Source organism: Lissotriton vulgaris, chromosome 8, assembly GCF_964263255.1.
Source record: "Lissotriton vulgaris chromosome 8, aLisVul1.2, whole genome shotgun sequence".
NCBI classification, from domain to species: Eukaryota; Metazoa; Chordata; class Amphibia; order Caudata; family Salamandridae; genus Lissotriton; species Lissotriton vulgaris.
In genome coordinates, this window is record NC_141696.1 from 1,515,997,118 (window position 1) to 1,516,015,228 (window position 18,111).

General features: G+C 42.1%; 1 protein-coding gene across 3 annotated transcripts in view; it reads right to left on the reverse strand.

Moving 5' to 3' along the window:
- CFAP44 (cilia and flagella associated protein 44) overlaps window positions 1-18,111 on the reverse strand; it is a 748,689-nt gene that overhangs the window by 607,850 nt on the left and 122,728 nt on the right. For 2 of the 3 annotated variants that reach the window (XM_086935641.1, XM_086935640.1), the window contains exons 4-6: window positions 8,667-8,840; window positions 2,817-2,957; window positions 516-758 (exon numbers count right to left, since the gene is read on the reverse strand). The exons of the other annotated variant lie outside the window; for it this stretch is intronic. In XM_086935641.1, coding sequence (XP_086791767.1) covers window positions 516-758; window positions 2,817-2,957; window positions 8,667-8,840 — 558 coding nt within the window. The remainder of the gene's footprint in view (window positions 1-515; window positions 759-2,816; window positions 2,958-8,666; window positions 8,841-18,111) is intronic. 3 annotated transcript variants of the gene reach the window in all.

The following is an 18,111-nucleotide window of genomic DNA, read 5'->3' on the forward strand; positions in this document are numbered from 1 at the left end:
ACCTCCCATGTTGGGAAAAGGAAGGGAACATCCCAACATTTTGGAGTAGGCAAGAATCTTCTGTACAGGGGAAACACTGTGGACAATAAGGGAAGCGAGAGTGCGCATGTGTGCCGGTGTCCTTTCAGCCAGTGCTAACTGCATGCGCTGTCTGTGTTTCTGGCTTGTGCTGATCGCTTGTGCTGCTCATGTTATTTTCTTGTTCTTCCTAGCTTATTTTCACTTTAAGGCTGTTATGTGGTCATGTGTGCATGTTCTCCTTCCTCAGATTCCCTGGATTTGTAGTTTTTTTCTGGAGGAGGTTCTTCTGTGTTGTTGGATTGCCAATCGATTCAGTACTCTTTGCATGTGTCTATAGCCGAACTGTTGAAGTGTGAAGTGTGTGTGTATGTGTGTCAATCCTTCTTTTGTCATGAAGGGTTACAGAAAGTGTGTCTGCTGCTACCACTGGTATTCTGGTGAATTGACATCCGACCATCAAAGGCACAATGAGACACTGAGGAACACTCACTTACCTGTTGTCATTGGCTCATCTGGCTGCTTGTCCTCGTCCATTTGGTTGCCCGTCTGCTCCCCAGTGCCAGGTGTATGTGGGTTATCAGGCTGCCCCTCTGTGCCAAGTGTATGCAGGTTATCAGGCTGCCCCTCAGAGCCAAGTGTATGCAGGTTATCAGGCTGCCCCACTGTGCCAGGTGTGCGTAGGGTAGACTCCTCTGGTTTTACCACAGCCCGGTCTTCCTCTGCAATGCCAACTTCCCCTTGATAAACAGACCATGCACCTCAGTAAATGATTATACACACAACATTTAATAGAACTGAGTATTCAGAGTGTATTTTAACGAGAACAACAACAGTTGGATGCCTTGATACCACTTGAAGGGATAAAGTCCTCAAGGCTTTACCCAAGTTGTCAATGATGGCCAACCAGGGTAATGCAGATTTTGTAGAACATCTATCACGGGCAGTGCTTGTTCTACCTTCCAAGAGAGACCTTCCATGTTTTGATTTCATGTAGAGAACTCCACTTTCCGTTTGGTATTAGAGAGAGCATAGCTGATGGTATATGCACTTGAGCACAAAAAACTCATGATCGCAGGTTTTTACCATGACATACACGGATCAATCTAGAACTGAAGCACTAGAAGCAAAAAAGGATGGTCAACCGACAGTCAGTAAAAACTCTTTATGTTGATAACTGAGCTGATAACAGATTTTTCTCTGCCACATTATGCCTTTGTGTGGAACACTTGAGACCATTTATTTTTGGAAAGAGCAAATTGTGTCAGTTGACAAAGACAAACATGGTGGGGGAGATAAAAGGAAGCCTACCCATCATTGGTAGTAGTGGGAAAAAGCGGGTGGAGGGGCTGGGATGGGACATCATGGTCATAGGTTGAGGGGACAAAATGGCTGCCACTATGGCACATTTTTCAAGGTCCTAAATTAGGACAAGAGTCAAGAAAGGTGACGTTACAAGGAGTGGTCCACCAAATGCAGTGAACAGACACTAATTCATACCACTGTGACTATTCAGAAACATTTTACAGGTGGTTTTCACGCTGAAACACACACAAATAGTCATGTTAAAGGCACACGTGACACCATGGGAAATGGCATTCTGTGGTTAAAAAGGGACGTTATACTTTACAAAAGGTAGAGAAAGAAGTTTATCCATAGGAAAAACATTATGGAAACACAAAAACAAATGTTACATGTGCACATTCACATTTCCACATAAAGTGTTAATGCAGATTTCCACTTTGTGAAAAATCAGCATGAGTATGGTTTGTCCAGTAGGTGTAATACCTGTAAATCTACTTTTATGTTAACATGAAGAAAACATGAAGAAACAATCTTTCAATTTCGTAAATACTGAATTTCAGGAAGTTTGGCAACTGTATGCACATATCTGTCCATCTCTTGGCTTCACAGCAAGCAACGTTTGAACATGTTAAAGAGAATGTTATGTGTATTTGTATAGCTCACAGCTCTCCCGGGAGGGTGTCTTGGTGGTGGAGATATACAGTCAGTACATACATTGATGCCACTGTCTTTGAAAGACCGATAAGGGCAACTGGAACGAGGTGTTTCAGTGGGGGCGATACTGGGGTCACAATATCCACCAGTGTTTTTGGTCTTCCTGTCCCCTGCCTTGGTCTCAGAATGTGCATTTTGGTGGTCTTGGTTGAAGGAACACATCCCTTCCTGCTCACGCTAATCCCATGTGGTGGCTGGTGTTTATGTGATGTTTGCAGTTTTGCAGAGATCCTTCTCACTACTGCCCTCTTGTGTTGCTCGTCTAATTTGCTCTGTACCTCACCACTTGTCTTTGAACTCATTATGTAGATCTTTGTTCTGTGCATAAAGGAGCATGTTAAATGCTTAGACTCTTGTATGAAACATCTAGGATAGCGGTAGGTGCACCCTAACCACAGTTCCAGCCCGTGGTGACGTACAGGATGTTTTATTGTCAAAGTCTTCGTATTTGCTTCCTTGGCTTCATAGATTTGGAGTTCATCTTTTGCATTATCACTTCCGGGTCTTTACTACTGGCTGTCTATGGCCAAGCTGAAGGGATCTGTCTGTGGTGCCCTTGATCAATATGGCTTCCAGTATCACATTATGTTCTTATTTCAACTTCCCTGTTACTTCACAATCTACGTTCAGCAGATAAACACAAACATCATCCTGTTCAGTAGCGCTAAATATATCCTCATGTTGAAAGACGCTACGGAGAGCCAACCTCCAAGTTCTAGCTGCGGGTATTCTGAAGCCTGTCTAAGTTACAATGATATGTCTGAGGTGCATTTATTTACCTGACCCACCAGGATCAGCCTCCTGTTTGTCCTGATCCCCCGGATAGTCCGGCATTTCCTCAGTACCAGCAGTGTGAGGGTTAGACTCCTCCTCAAGTCTCATCTCAGCATGGGTTTCCGCTGCACCCTCCATTATTTCCCCTGGACAGAGAGAGACACAGATGAAGGAATAATTCCAACATTCAATCTCCATTTTGTTTTGAGCCTTAATAGCAGAGAAGATTAACATAATTTTTAAGGCTTTACTGAAGGTGTGTTCTGTGCTCATCAGAAGAAAGTTCAGGGTATCTTCTGATGAACATCCCTTTCTAAAGCTGGTAAAAGCAGTACATATCTGGCAGTGACGTTCATGAACGACTCTCTCCTTCCCAGTGCCATCTCTTGGGTTGTTCTTAGCTTTTGATCTTTATCTCCTCCACCCATCTTCCTGCTCATTATATACATCCTTGCCTGAGCATAGAATTGTTCTGTTGAAACCCAAGTTTTATGTTTGGAACTTTTACGCCAGTGTGAGGTGTGCTCTACATGAACTCTTAGATTGTTGAAACTCTAAGACTGCTTTACTGTCTGCGTCCACATGTGTTCTCTTGTCACATATACACACAGGACAGCATCGGATGGCCTTGTTCACTTGATGCATGTACCCTAGAACTAGAAGTTGATAGAAAACATAAGTTAGCTAGCATCTTCTCACTAGGAAGCATTTCTCTGTTGCCAAGCAGCACATGGGTGGGCTGCTCTATATAAACTGAACGAAGCAATCAAGGGATGCTGGTCCCTATACTATGTTGGTCTGTGTTGCGTGGCCTACATGTCAAATGACCTATAGCCGGGAAACGATATAGCTTAGAAGCTAAAGAACAAGTGTTGTGCACTGGATGCTAAAAAAAATTGTGATAAAGTGACAAAAGTGAAACATTTTCCCAAATATACATAAAGCAGTATTTCATTAAAAGGTGACACAAGCACTGGAAATTTGAATCAGAAGCCCTTTACACTTTGCAATTCATCGTTCCTGCTTCTCCTAGATGGTGTGGTCCAGCCGAGGAGGCAGGTCTTATATTACTGGCTAACAGCTCATCCATCATAGGAGAAAGGTCAAGTAGCCTATCCTGGGTAAGCGCATGTGCAGCAGATCAACTTGAGTATTTATGGACCAATACTTTCAGGGTGAGCTAGGTTTGCAGTGATGTGGAATGTATTCAAGGGTGTAACAGAGGCACTCACTCCTGGGTCGGATATTAGTTGAAGGAGACACATTGCCCACAGCCCTTTCTCTGCACTTCCTATTGAACCATTGGCTAAGCAGTGGTGAGAAAGTGGATGCACTGGCTGTGGTTCAAAGTTTCATCTACTAGAGTAAAAAGATCGCAATTTCCCCAAGGAACTATATCTCACTGGAGTCTATTTACAGGAGGTAAATGTGCATGTGTAGATGCACTGTGTAAGATTATTGCTGCACCTAGTAGAAGCTTTACACTTTTTCACTATTTACCAATTCAGAGTGCACATTTTGTACTAGATGCAGACCTGCATGTCTCCTCTCACTCAAAATAGGGGCTACAGAGCCTGGCAAAACACGATTTACAGGTGTTAAGTTACTGCTAGTACATTTTCATATGTAAGTGGAAATCTCTGCCACCGGCTTGGAAACTAACTATGGTAAAGAGAATAAATACTTTAAGGATTATTTTCAAAAAAAATTAGAAACACTTTAATGTAAAATAAAATTGTAAATCAACGTTAATAATTATTAACCTAGAAGTAAAAGAAGCTAATGTTACAGCACAAAAACTCAAATGAAATGTTTAATAAATAAAATACTTTAAATACATGTATAATTTTATTATTTAAAAAAATAATTTTTAAATGCCAGTCTCACTATTATTTTATATTTAATTGTTTGTAGAGAAATATATAAGTCCTTATTGGTTTTATTACTTTAATGTTTTTATTAAGTTTAAACACTTTAATTATGTTTGAAAAAATATATAATGGTATTAAATAACCTTAAACTGAATATACGTTAGCACTTAAAATATGCATATGTAATTACATAATTGAACCGTTTTATTTTATTGAAAGGTTATTTCCTATGGGGGGCTATTTTAAATTCCTGCCTCTAATATTTTCTATGGCAGTGTGTTGCATTACCTTTGTGGTGATGGAGTTACTCTAAGGCTGAGCTGGAGTACAGTTATGACTGTTTTGGATCCTTTTTGGCTCTAGTAACCTTAGGAGTGCAGTTGTGAATAGCAATGGCCTATTATTTTGTGTGTGGGCATTTGAATTTGTATGTACCTCTCTAAACCTTACTTACTCCGCCCTACGCCTGTTCTCACCCCTACCTATGAGCCTTCCATGAAGTAGTAAGTATTCCCCATTTTCCAGCCACTCCCCCAGCTTCCTCCCACATTTCCTACTAAAAAGTTTATCTACGTGTGCAGAGAACTCCGCAACCAAGTGTCAATCTCCACATTTTGTGGCACATTAGTAGTATTATTGTAATAGGATTAAATGTACTAGAAAGCAGTTTGTAAAAAGGTCTCACAGTATCGCTGGAGCCATCTAAAATTCTTAAGTTTTCTTTTAAATACATAAATGTTCACCACTATATGCTTTCTTAGCAATGATAAAACACAATGGTGTTGGCAAGCTAGTTTTATGCAATGTACCAACGTTTATTTTATTTTAATATGTGTGGTTTATTCTATTGCTGTGCGTCCATAATGTATGTAATTAAAAAAATTATGAAAACATTCATAAGAAATGTATTTTTCTAGAAGTGAAACTCCTACTAGTGTGTTTGCTATTTGATTTGGCTCTTGCCCTTGTAATATTTATTTGATTTGGCTCTTGCCCTTGTGATATTTATTTGATTTCACTCTTACCCTTGTGATATTTATTTGGTTTTTCTCTCTCCTTTGTGATTTTTTTTATTTGCCTCTTGCCCTTGTGATATTGATTTGATTTGGATCTTGCCTTTGTGTTATTTATTAGATTTGGCTCTCGCCCTTTTGATATTTATTTGATTTGGCTCTCGCCCTTTTGATATTTATTTGATATGCCTCTTGCTCTTGTGATATTGATTTGATTTGGCTCTCGCCCTTTAGATATTTATTTAATTTGGCTCTCGCCCTTGTGATATTTATTTGATTTGCCTCTTGCTCTTGTGATATTGATTTGATTTAAATCTTGCATTTGTGATATTTATTTGATTTGGCTCTCGCACTTTTGATACTTATTTAATTTGGCTCTCGCCCTTGTGATATTTATTTGATTTGCCTCTTGCTCTTGTGATATTGATTTGATTTAAATCTTGCATTTGTGATATTTATTTGATTTGGCTCTCGCCCTTTTGATATTTATTTGTTTTGGCTCTCGCCCTTTTGATATTTATTTGATTTGGATCTCGGCTTTGTGATATTGATTTGATTTGGCTCTCGCCCTTTTGATATTTATTTGATTTGGCTCTCGCCCTTTTGATATTTATTTGATTTGGCTCTCGCCCTTTTGATATTTATTTGATTTCGCTCTCGCCCTTGTGATATTTATTTGATTTGGCTCTCGCCCTTTTGATATTTATTTGATCTGGCTCTCGCCCTTGTGATATTTATTTGATTTGGATCTCGCCCTTGTGATATTTATTTGATTTGGATCTCGGCTTTGTGATATTTATTTGATTTGGCTCTTGCCATTGTGATCTTTATTTGATTTGCCTCTTGCCCTTGTGATATTTATTTGATTTGGCTCTCGCCTTGTGATATTTATTTGATTTGGCTCTCGCCCTTGTGATAATTTATTTGATCTGGCTCTCGCCTTTGTGATATTTATTTGATTTGGCTCTCGCCCTTGTGATATTTATTTGATTTGGATCTCGGCTTTGTGATATTGATTTGATTTGGCTCTCGCCCTTTTGATATTTATTTGATTTGGCTCTCGCCCTTTTGATATTTATTTGATTTGGCTCTCGCCCTTTTGATATTTATTTGATTTGGCTCTCGCCCTTGTGATATTTATTTGATTTGGATCTCGGCTTTGTGATATTTATTTGATTTGGCTCTTGCCCTTGTGATATTTATTTGATTTTTCTCTCTCCATTGTGATCTTTATTTGATTTGCCTCTTGCCCTTGTGATATTGATTTGATTTGGCTCTCGCCTTGTGATATTTATTTGATTTGGCTCTCGCCCTTGTGATAATTTATTTGATCTGGCTCTCGCCTTTGTGATATTTATTTGATTTGGCTCTTGCTTCTGTGATATTTATTTGATTTGGCTCTCGCCCTTGTGATATTTATTTGATTTCGCTCTCGCCCGTGTGATATTTATTTGATTTGGATCTCGCCCTTGTGATATTTATTTGATTTGGATCTCGGCTTTGTGATATTTATTTGATTTGGCTCTTGCTTCTGTGATATTTATTTGATTTTGCTCTCGCCTTTGTGATATTTATTTGATTTGGCTCTCGCCTTTGTGATATTTATTAGAATTTTCTCTCTCCTTTGTGATATTTATTTGATTTGCCTCTTACCTTTGTGATATTTATTTGATTTGGCTCTCGTCCTTGTGATATTTATTTGATTTCGCTCTCGCCCTTGTGATATTTATTTGATTTGGCTCTTGCTTCTGTGATATTTATATGATTTGGATCTCGCCTTTGTGATATTTATTTGATTTGGCTCTTGCCATTGTAATATTTATTAGAATTTTCTCTCTCCTTTGTGATATTTATTTGATTTGCCTCTTACCTTTGTGATATTTATTTGATTTGGCTCTCGTCCTTGTGATATTTATTTGATTTCGCTCTCGCCCTTGTGATATTTATTTGATTTGCCTCTTACCTTTGTGATATTTATTTGATTTGGCTCTCGTCCTTGTGATATTTATTTGATTTCGCTCTCGCCCTTGTGATAATTTATTTGATTTGGCTCTCGCCCTTGTGATATTTATTTGATTTCGCTCTCGCCCTTGTGATAATTTATTTGATCTGGCTCTCGCCCTTGTGATATTTATTTGATTTGGCTCTTGCTTCTGTGATATTTATTTGATTTTGCTCTCGCCTTTGTGATATTTATTTGATTTGGCTCTTGCTTCTGTGATATTTATATGATTTGGATCTCGCCTTTGTGATATTTATTTGATTTGGCTCTTGCCCTCGTGATATTTATTTGATTTGGCTCTTGCCATTGTAATATTTATTTGATTTGGCACTAGCCCTCGTGATATTTATTTGATTTGGCTCTCGCCCTTGTTATATTTTTTAGATTTAGCTCTTGCCATTGTGGTATTTTTGAATTCACAAGTGAAGACCCCTCCTGGACCTATAACATTTGTAGTGACATTGTTTTATGGCATACAATGAAATACCCAAATGGAACACTGTAATAAACACTTGAAACACAAGTGTTGTTCTGTACGTGCCTGTTTGTCTCCATTACGAGAGAATGAGTTTTAGCGTTCCAGAGAGAGCAAGCCTGGTTAGAAAAAAATGAAAGATCAGCTGCACATTTGGCTTCCTCAAATTATTAGTTCAGCTTTCTGGGTCATTGCTCTGTATATAGTTGAAGTTGCATGTGAATTACTGGTCTTTGCTTCTGTGACTCAGCAGCCTAGCTCAAGCCTTTGCTGTGCCTGTGGTCTCTTTTCTCAATAGTTTGTAATGTTTTTTGTCTTCTTCATATTGTAAATTTTCTGTCACTTCACAAACTAGGTACATCCTATTCGACATACATCGGCTTGCTCAGTAAGGCTTGGTCCATGAAGCTATGGAAAACAAACTTGCAAACTCTTCCCCCTGGTTAGCTGTCCTCTGGATAAGTGACAATGGTCTTTATGCTACATGTACGTGCCTGGCATGATGACATCATCAGGTTGTTTATCATGACCCGGAAGAGTGTTTGGCTGCAGCTCCGCATCAGGTGCATGTGAGTAGTTGGGCTGCCCTCCGGTGTCAGGTGCATGTGTGTTAGGCTCCTCCTCGGGTCGAATCTCAGCAGGATTTTCCCCTTCACTTTCCAGGGCCACTAGAAGATAACAAATGTAAATGAAAGCATGATCACACAGCCAGCACTTACCATTGTCAAGGCAGTGGTGGAAGTGTTCAATGTGGACAATACGATGGACATCCTTGAGCTCTTACCTGAACTACTGGGCCCTAAGAGAGCATTCCGTCAGGTTGGAGCTCATCTGACTCGAGCAAAGAGACCAACCCATATGAAAATCAGCACACCCCGGCCAGAAGGAGCACTGCAGCCACAAGATCTAGAGCACTCCCCTCCACATAAGAGTAACAAGAAACCCCAGGCACATTTATAGCTCGTTGGTTGACATCACCTTGAGTCAGCAGCTCCAGCTTGCATTCAGAAACACAGGTGGTAAGGGCGCAGCATCTGGCTACTGCCCTACCTTTTAGAGAAACGCCACTTAAACAGTCAGAGCACCTAATATTAGTGTTCATTTGTAGTGGGTCATCATGTTCTTGTAGGGGCATGTCAGGAGGAAATTTGTGTGAGGGTGTATTTTGGGTGGTAGCTGTTCTCTTCGGGTGCTGACTTGTCTTGTCCCATACCTTAACAACTTGTCTTTGTCCTCGTTATATATACATCCTTATTCTGTGCATGAGATATGAAACAAAACCTATGATTATTGTGTAGTGTTCTCAAAAGGCATTTCCAGCTTGTATTGACATTGAGGATACTTTGTCAGAACCAATGTGTTGCCCTTCTTTGACTTCCATAGGCATAGATGCATCAACCTAAACACCGCTCGCAAAGGGGCAGATTCTCAGAATCTGCCCCTTTGCGACCGGTATTTTTGCATTTGGGATGCATCATCCCAAATGCAAAAATCGCAATTAAAGAAATCGCAAAATTGCGATTACTTAAATTGCTATTGCATTTCAGGAATCTCAAATTGAGATTCCTTAAATGCAATGCATTAAAGTTAAAAAATGTGTGATTTCGCTAATAGGGGGAGAAAATTACCATGAAGTTGAACTTCATGGTAATTTGCAAAAACTTTGAAAAATGCACTAAAAAACATTTTTCAAAGTTCCATTTTACACACAAACATGCCCTTAGGGCATTTGTGTGTACAAGATGTACCCATATGCAGATTTCAGGGGTGCAACAGGGTGTCGTTTTGACCCCCTGGCACCCTTGAAATTGCAATCTCAATTTGCGATTCTTTAATTAAGAATCGCAAATGGAGATTGTCTTCCCATTCATTCCTATGGGCCTCTAGGTCCATAGGAATGAATGGGGAGGTATTCCTTAATTGCGACTCGCAATTTACGAGTCGCAATTAAGGAACTTTAAGAAATCGCAATTTTTTAAGCGAGTTCTTCATGCATAGAATTTTGTTATTCCTTATTAGCGAATCCTTATTTTTCGCTAATGAGAAAATCGCAAAATGGATGCTTGATGGGATAGTTTCTTCGCTCATCTCATCTGCAGCCCTCTCTTCAGTGTGCTTGAGGTCCCACTTCACCTGTTGATCTTTGCCACTTGTGTGTCGTGTAGTTCCTAATAATACATTGTATCTGCGTGTTTAGACAACATAAACTAAGAGATTGATGTACAGTGTGATTCCAGACACCCTCAAAGGATATGTTAGCCTTTAGACCAGCCAGCTCACAGTGCTGTTCTCTTCTGGTGCTGACCTGTCTTGTCTCATACCTTAACAACTTGTCTTTGTCCTCGTAATATATACATCCTTATTCTGTGCATTAGATATGAAACAAAATCTATGGTTATTGTGCAGTATTCTCAAAAGGGCTTTTCCAGCTTGTGAGGAAACTTTGTCAGAACAAATGTGTTGTCCTTCTTTGACTTCCATAGCTTCTTAGCTCATCTCATCTGTGGCCCTCTCTTTACTGTGCTTGAGGTCCCACTTCACCTGTTGATCTTTGCCACTTGTGTGTCGTGTAGTTCCTAATAATATATAGCATCTGCGCGTTTAGACAACATTAACTAAGGGATTGATGTCCAGAGTGATTCCAGACATCCCCAAAGGATATGTTAGCCTTTAGACCAGCCAGTTCACAGTGCCACTATAAGCCCCCTAACCTTACCAAGGATCGAATAGTTCCTGGCATCTATGAAACACACAACCCTCGATCCTTCAGGGATCGTGGAAACAGTACAGTGCTTTTCGCTCAGTCACTTGTGTTCACTTGTTCTCAGAGATATATGCAGAATATACGATGGGAACATTTTTCAATAAGCATTTATTGAGCCAGTGTCATTCTAGTATAAAATACTGTGTGCTGCAACAACCATTAGACAGAAACAGATATATACGATTATAGCGGGGTGTGGCTTAAGGCTAATGGAATAGGATGTGGGTTGCGGAGTTACTGCCTGGTAAACCCCCCATTACCTATTATCCTGAATGTCTTGGTCCCAGTAAAGGAGTCACATGGGGCCGGGAACATTAATACGCTTGGGATAGATGCGTCAAACTGCTTGGGTCTGCCCTGAAACTGCGTCGAGTGTAGTAACAAGAGGAGCAGCTCGACATGCACATGATCGCAGCAAGCGGCGGAGATACTGAGTAACCCATTCAAAGGTAGGCCTCCCCCAATTCTGCAAGCGTATAGGCTCTGCAGAGACCAGCGAAGAAGAAGGCGGCGCTGAGGTGACGGGTCTGCGGGGAAGCTGCTGTGAACCAAGGGATGTGGACTTGGGGGGCAGGAGCCCAGAAGAAGATGGCGGTCTGAATCCCACGGAAGACGCCTGAGGGGACGGCTATGCTAGCGGGAAAACAGGACCCATCGTGAGCATTAAGAGCAGCATAGGGTGGCTGCAAAGACCCCGCCTTGCCTCAGCAAGGATAATCACGCCTCAGGACCCCCAAACAGACAGGCGGAGAAGGACATTGGCGCTGCAGCAGCTCAGTTCCAGCCCATAAGCAGAACAACTTTGGCTGCGGAAACAAGCAGGTAGCGGTGAAGCCCCGGAGGAAGAGTAACAGGTACCCGACAGTGAGATAGGAATCCTAAACCTACTGACTGTAAACCAGGAATAGCGGAGAGCAAGAACGGCAAGGGCGTGGAACACGGATAAATAAAACTGAAATTAAACTGAAGTTGTTTGCACCTGACACACGCAGACCTGGGCATCTAAGAGGCCTCTCAAGTCCCGCATGGTGGAAAAACTGGGGGCCCGGCCCCTGAATTACCCCCAGCTGGCGATATAATGAGGATCAGTGAGAACACTTTGTCGTGACCCAGTAAGGGGAACTGTGCAGTGAATATGAGGTGTCCGAGTAGTGAGCAATAACTGGGGGCGTGGAAACTTCAGAGGCTGGAAAAAGGGGTGAAGCATGTAACCTCAGCCAAGTCCCCTGGTAGTGCTGGGGAATGTATGACGTTACATCGCGCACATTAAGATCGTGCGCTTTTACCCCGCATCTATTACATCGCACAGACCATGACATCGTCTCCTTTTACCTCGCAATCTGTTGCAACGCGATGTCATTGCTTTCAATTGGCCAGAACATTACCACGCAGTACACGAAGTCGCATGCCAAAACAACGCGGTGTTTGTTATCGCCTGCGTGAACCCGACTCTAAGACGGTAGGAGTCAGAGCACATCCTCTCCATGTCATCGAAGCTGTGCATATAGCGATTTATGAATTAGTAAATATTAAGATATGTAATCAACCCAAAACATCCATTGAACTGGTTGGCATCCCTGTCAATTTTATGAAGTATTAGCATATAGCGAGGCTGTAATGCACTCTTTATAAAATATTAGCATATAGCGAATTATGACTTATGCAATATTATGTCACCCAGAGGCTGTAATTACAGTGCAAGGCTGTAATGGACTCTTCATGAAATATATCTCTTTATGAAATATTAACATCTGCGAGGCTTATGAATTAGGCAATATTATGTCACCCAGAGGCTGGAATGACAGTGCGAGGCTGTAATGGACTGTTTATGAAATATTATTAAAACAGCAATTGTATTAAAAAAAAGTGTATTTTGTACGGGAGGGTCGAACCTTCGTTTACAACACCAAAGTCAGCAGCGGTAGCAGCCAGACCACATCCTCTCCATGTCATCGAAGCTGTGCATATAGCGATTTATGAATTATTAAATATTATGTCATCCACTCATAGTACGAGGCTGTAATGGACTGGCTGTAATGGACTATTTATGTTTAGCATCTAGCGATTTCTGAATTATGAAATTGTATGTCACCCACGTAATGTACTATTTTATATTTTATAGCGGCATAGCGATTTATGTTTTATGAATTATTATGTCACCTGCTTACCGATTTATGATTTATGAATTATTATGTCATCCAGTCAGAGTAATGTACTATTTATAGCGGTACTGCGAGATGATGTAGGCTGAAATATGATGTCATCCACTCATAGTAATGTACTATTTATAGCGGTAGTGCGAGGTGATGTAGGCTGCAATGGACTATTTATAATAATATTTATAATTTATAATAATAACATCCTCTCCATGTCATCGAAGCTCTGCATATACTGATTTATTAATTATGAAATTGAATGTCACCCACTTAATGAAGTATGATTTATTAATGATTATGTCATCGGCATAGCGATTTATGATTTATAGTGCGAGGGGATGTAGGCTGTAATGGACTATTTATAATAATATTAAAACAGAAACTTTATTTAAAAAAAAGTGTTTATAGTATAGGAGGCTCGAACCTTCGATAACAGCACCAAAGACGGCACCGGTAGCCGTCAGACCACATGCTCTTCATGCCATTGAACCGGCATAGCGATTTATGACGAGGTGATGTAGGCTGTAATGGACTATTAATAGCGGCTTCTGAACACATGCTATCCCGACGCATGCTACTACATACAGCGATTTATGAATTATGACGTATGTCATCCACTTAATGGACTATGATTTATGAATGATTATGTCATCACATGCTATCCCGACGCATGCTACTACATCGCTTTAATCACTAGCGCGATGTATTCGCTAGCGATGTATATGTGAATGCGATGTAGTAGCATGCGTTGGGATAGCATGCTTTCTGAAGCCGGCCGCGATGTAATAGTCGCGTTGCACTGGCAGCGCGATGCGATACATCCGTTGTAACGGGTGTTCCCCGTGCTGGGAGGACAGAGACACTAGGGCATACAGAGTAAAGGGGTGTTTCATTTGAATTTGCGAGAATACAGTGCGCACCACCATTGAAGACCGCAATTCCCGGGGATAGGTTGGACAGGTTATAGGCGAGACCGAGCTGGGTGTGAAAGGCTCCCTGCCTTCCAGTGGCCGCCCCCCCAGAGAGGGGACACAGCCTAGAAGAAATGGGAAAAATTGGAAGAAACACGGCCCAGACAACCACAATACTGGGCCCATTCCCAGACAGGCAGAAGACATCGGAGACATGGAACTGACCCAACAGGAAGAGACTAGAACGGACCCAACATTTGGTGACATAATGCAGTCAATAACAGCTTCACATGAGGCTCTCGAGACTAAAATAGACAGAATAGGGACTGAGCTCAATTTGCTGAAAGACAACCACCGAAGGTTGGCTGAATGAGTCACCACTACTGAATGAACATTAACAGACATACCACCGGAATTGGCCACATTATAAGAAACAGTATCCCTCACTGAGAGCATAGTTAATGTGTTGGAAATGTGGGCAGAAGACAGCGAAAATAGATACTGCAGAAATAACATAAAAATATTAGGGGTTCCTAAACAGGCAGAAGGAACAGACATGTTGACCTACATGGCGGAGTGTCTTCACAAAGGAAGTAGCACCAGAGGGCCTCTCCCAGTTCTATGCCCTGGAGAGGGCCCACAGGGTGCCTACCCAACCCCCCCAGGCCCGGGCACCCTCGCTCTATAATAGCCAAACTCCTGCACTATAGAGACCGGGACCATATCCTAGCTCAAACTCGAGCACCAAGAGACCTAAAAATAAATAATAGGAAAGTGATGATCTTTCCTGATTTCACCAGGGAGGTTCAGAAGCAACGTGCAACAATTCTAGGGGTGAAGAGCCGTCTCCAGCAGATGAATCTTCCCTATTAAATGTTATACCCAGCATTTCTACGGGTGGTCACTCCCACCGGTACACAATTTTTCATGACCCCACAAGATGCCTAGAACTGGATCGGATCAGAATCAGATGCCAGGCCGGAATGTGGCACCAGGCAACCAGAATCTCGCCGTAGGAGACAGAAGTCCACAAAGAAAAATCTTTTCACATTTTCAGAAATCCAACGTGAGCGTGGAAAGGTGATCCGGGTGCTCAATGAAATCAGCAACACAGACAGGAGCTTCGACCAGTGAGCAGGAGGAACAGAATTCAGAGGTGACCAGAGATACTAGCTCTACAGAAGACACCGACACGGAATTGCTGAAGGTCATGTCAAGAACGGCGGACGAGATAATCTAATGGCTATTGCGACAGGCTGAGAAAAGCACATCCACGGCGGCAAGAGCCCCAGGGCTGTGAAAGGTCGCAGCCTCCACTTACTTGACGGGGACTTTCCCCAGGGTTTGAACTCATTGTGAAAGGGGGAACCCGGCATTGGGGGGGATCTGCTCCGAGACTGTGATACCAGCCCGCATTACTTAGTGATATGTGGGTGCACCCGCGTTCAGACACCCGTTAGTATTTAGTTTGGATGGGGTTTGTTCTTACGCCTGTCCTGGGGTACGGGAGTTTGTATTTCTGTTGGGATTGGGATTCACAAAAAGGGGAGGGTGTGCATGGTGGATTGAATTGAACATTTCAATATCCAGAAGGAAAAGAATGGATAAAATAATAGCAACCCCTGGTGGGAAGCGGGGACTAATTCGAAGCAAAGAATGGCACCCCCGTAGAATGTAAAGTACGCACATGGAATGTGAGAAGGATGCACTCCATGGTCCATCAACATAAGGTATACGCCTTCATGGCCAGAAGCAGAGTGCAGATTGTCCTATTACAGGAGACACATCTTAGAGCTAAGGAGGGGTAAATTCTTTAGAGTAGATGGAGGGGACAGGCCTATTACACAGATTACTCGGCATTCGCCAGAGGGGTATTGGTGTGTATTAAACCGGGGATCCCATTTAAGTGTAGGGGGCAACTAATAGACCTAGAGGGAAGATATGTGGGGGTATACGGTACCTTAGACGGTTGAGATGTCACTATAGAGAGCATATATTTTCCCAATACCGACCACGTCTCATTCTTGTCCACCCTCTCCAGAACATTGGCCCCACACTTGATAGTCTCAGTAATAATGGGGAAAGATTATAATTGTACGGCAGAATTTGAGCTTGACCGCTCCCATCCACCGCTAAGGGTCAATAGTCAGGTCGGCAAACGCCCTGAAGGAATGGCAAACCCAGTGAAGAATGATAGACTTTTGGAGAGTACACCACCCAAGGGAGAAACACTATTCCTTCTTTTCCCACCTGCATGACTTACATGTATGACTGGACACGATACTCTGCACACCAGACATACGTGATCTAGTAGTGACCAGTGAGTACCTAGCAAGCACAATCTCTGATCATAACCCTTTGTTGCTGTGAATGAAATGGGGTAGACCCCGGGCAAGTATCCCTACATGGAAGTTAAAACCGGAGGCCCTTGGGGACCATGTTTTCAAGGCAATGATTAAAAATATCATTACCCAATACTTCAAAAGAACGATGGAAGAGCTACAGACCCCCAAATAGTGTGGGATATATCCGGTGTAGATGTATATCTGAGGAGGTGGGAATAAGAGGAACCCTCTTACGGGGGACCCTGGCTGCGGAGCAACGACTGAGGGGCATAGAGCAACTTAGACCTGAATGCAGTGAGATACAAGTCCAGCTGACTGAAACTAAAGAGAGGGTAGCAGAGCATGTTAAAAGATTGAGGTGTTTCGACTATAGAAACTATATGATAAGAGCACACGAAGAGAGGGATAACACCGGGTCACTTCTAGCGTGGTTAGCTAACCCAGCAACACGAGGCTCAACTATCCTTGAACTTAGGGAAGAAGAGTCACCCGCTATTTGCACCCAACTGGGTATAAATAGCGTGTTTAAGCCTTATTATGCAAATTTGTACCAGAGTAAGACAACCTGCGCAGGGGCTGACATAGACAAATTTTTGCACTTGATAGTACTTCCGATAGTAACAGTCGACGAGGCAAAGATACTAAAAGGGGATTTTGATCTCCCAGAGATCAGGGCAGCAGTCACTGCAATGGCCAGAAATAAGACCCCTGGCATAGAAGGCTTGCCGGTACATTTTTATTCGATATACATTGAGGAACTGGCCTCAAATTGGTGAGTCTCAACAAAGGGGCACGGGATGAGGGTAGACTCCCCGCAATGACACAAGAGGCTCTAGTGGTACTGCTCTTAAAACCAGGCAAATATACTGTCGATAAAACAGCCTACAGACCACTGTCTATGCTTAACCTGCAAAGATCTAAGCAAGATACTAGCTATGCGCCTCTTCCCGTCTTCCAGTCTTCTGCATCTATATAGAGATCAGGCAGGGTTTATGCCAGAGGGTAATACAGCTACCAATATCTGGAGGTTATTCAGAGTACTTGAAGCACACACATACGATAAAGAGGAAGAGGCTATCTTTGCTGTAGATATTGTAAAGGCTTTTGACAGCATAGAATGGCCTTATCTTTACTGAGTAATGGAAAAGTTTGGTCTAGGACAGGGTTTCGTAGTATGGATAAAATTACTATATGCAGGTTCACTGGCTAGAGTGAGGACTGGGAAAATGATCTCAAACAGCTAATGGGTGACCATGGGTACCGGACTGGGTTGCCCCTTGTCACCAATCCTGTTCGCCTTGGCCATGGAGCCTTTAGTCTGCCACGCCAGATCTGGGAAACCTTACAAGGGGCTTGAGACATTTGGCCAACAACATTATATAACACTGTATGCCAATTATCTTCTGCTTCACCTCCAGAATACTAGGGAGGGCCTATGGGGTGCAAAGGAGCTTCTCAGACATCTGGGAAAGGTCTCAGGACTCAGGGTCAACTGGAAGAGGTTATGCCTGTTTTCGACCACTGCGGGTAGAGACAGACCAGATATAGAGCAGTATGTAATATGGGAGTCTAGATGCTTATCTTACCTATGGACAAAAATCTATCACAAATCTATCTTAGCGCCATGAAACCGCCAGGTGAACGTGCGCTTTATAAATGTTTTAAACTCAAACTCAAACTCAAACTCTTGGATACCCTAGAGGGCAATGTAGGGAAGGCAATTAGGGAGCTAAGAACGAAAATGGAATTCTGGGCCTCCCTAC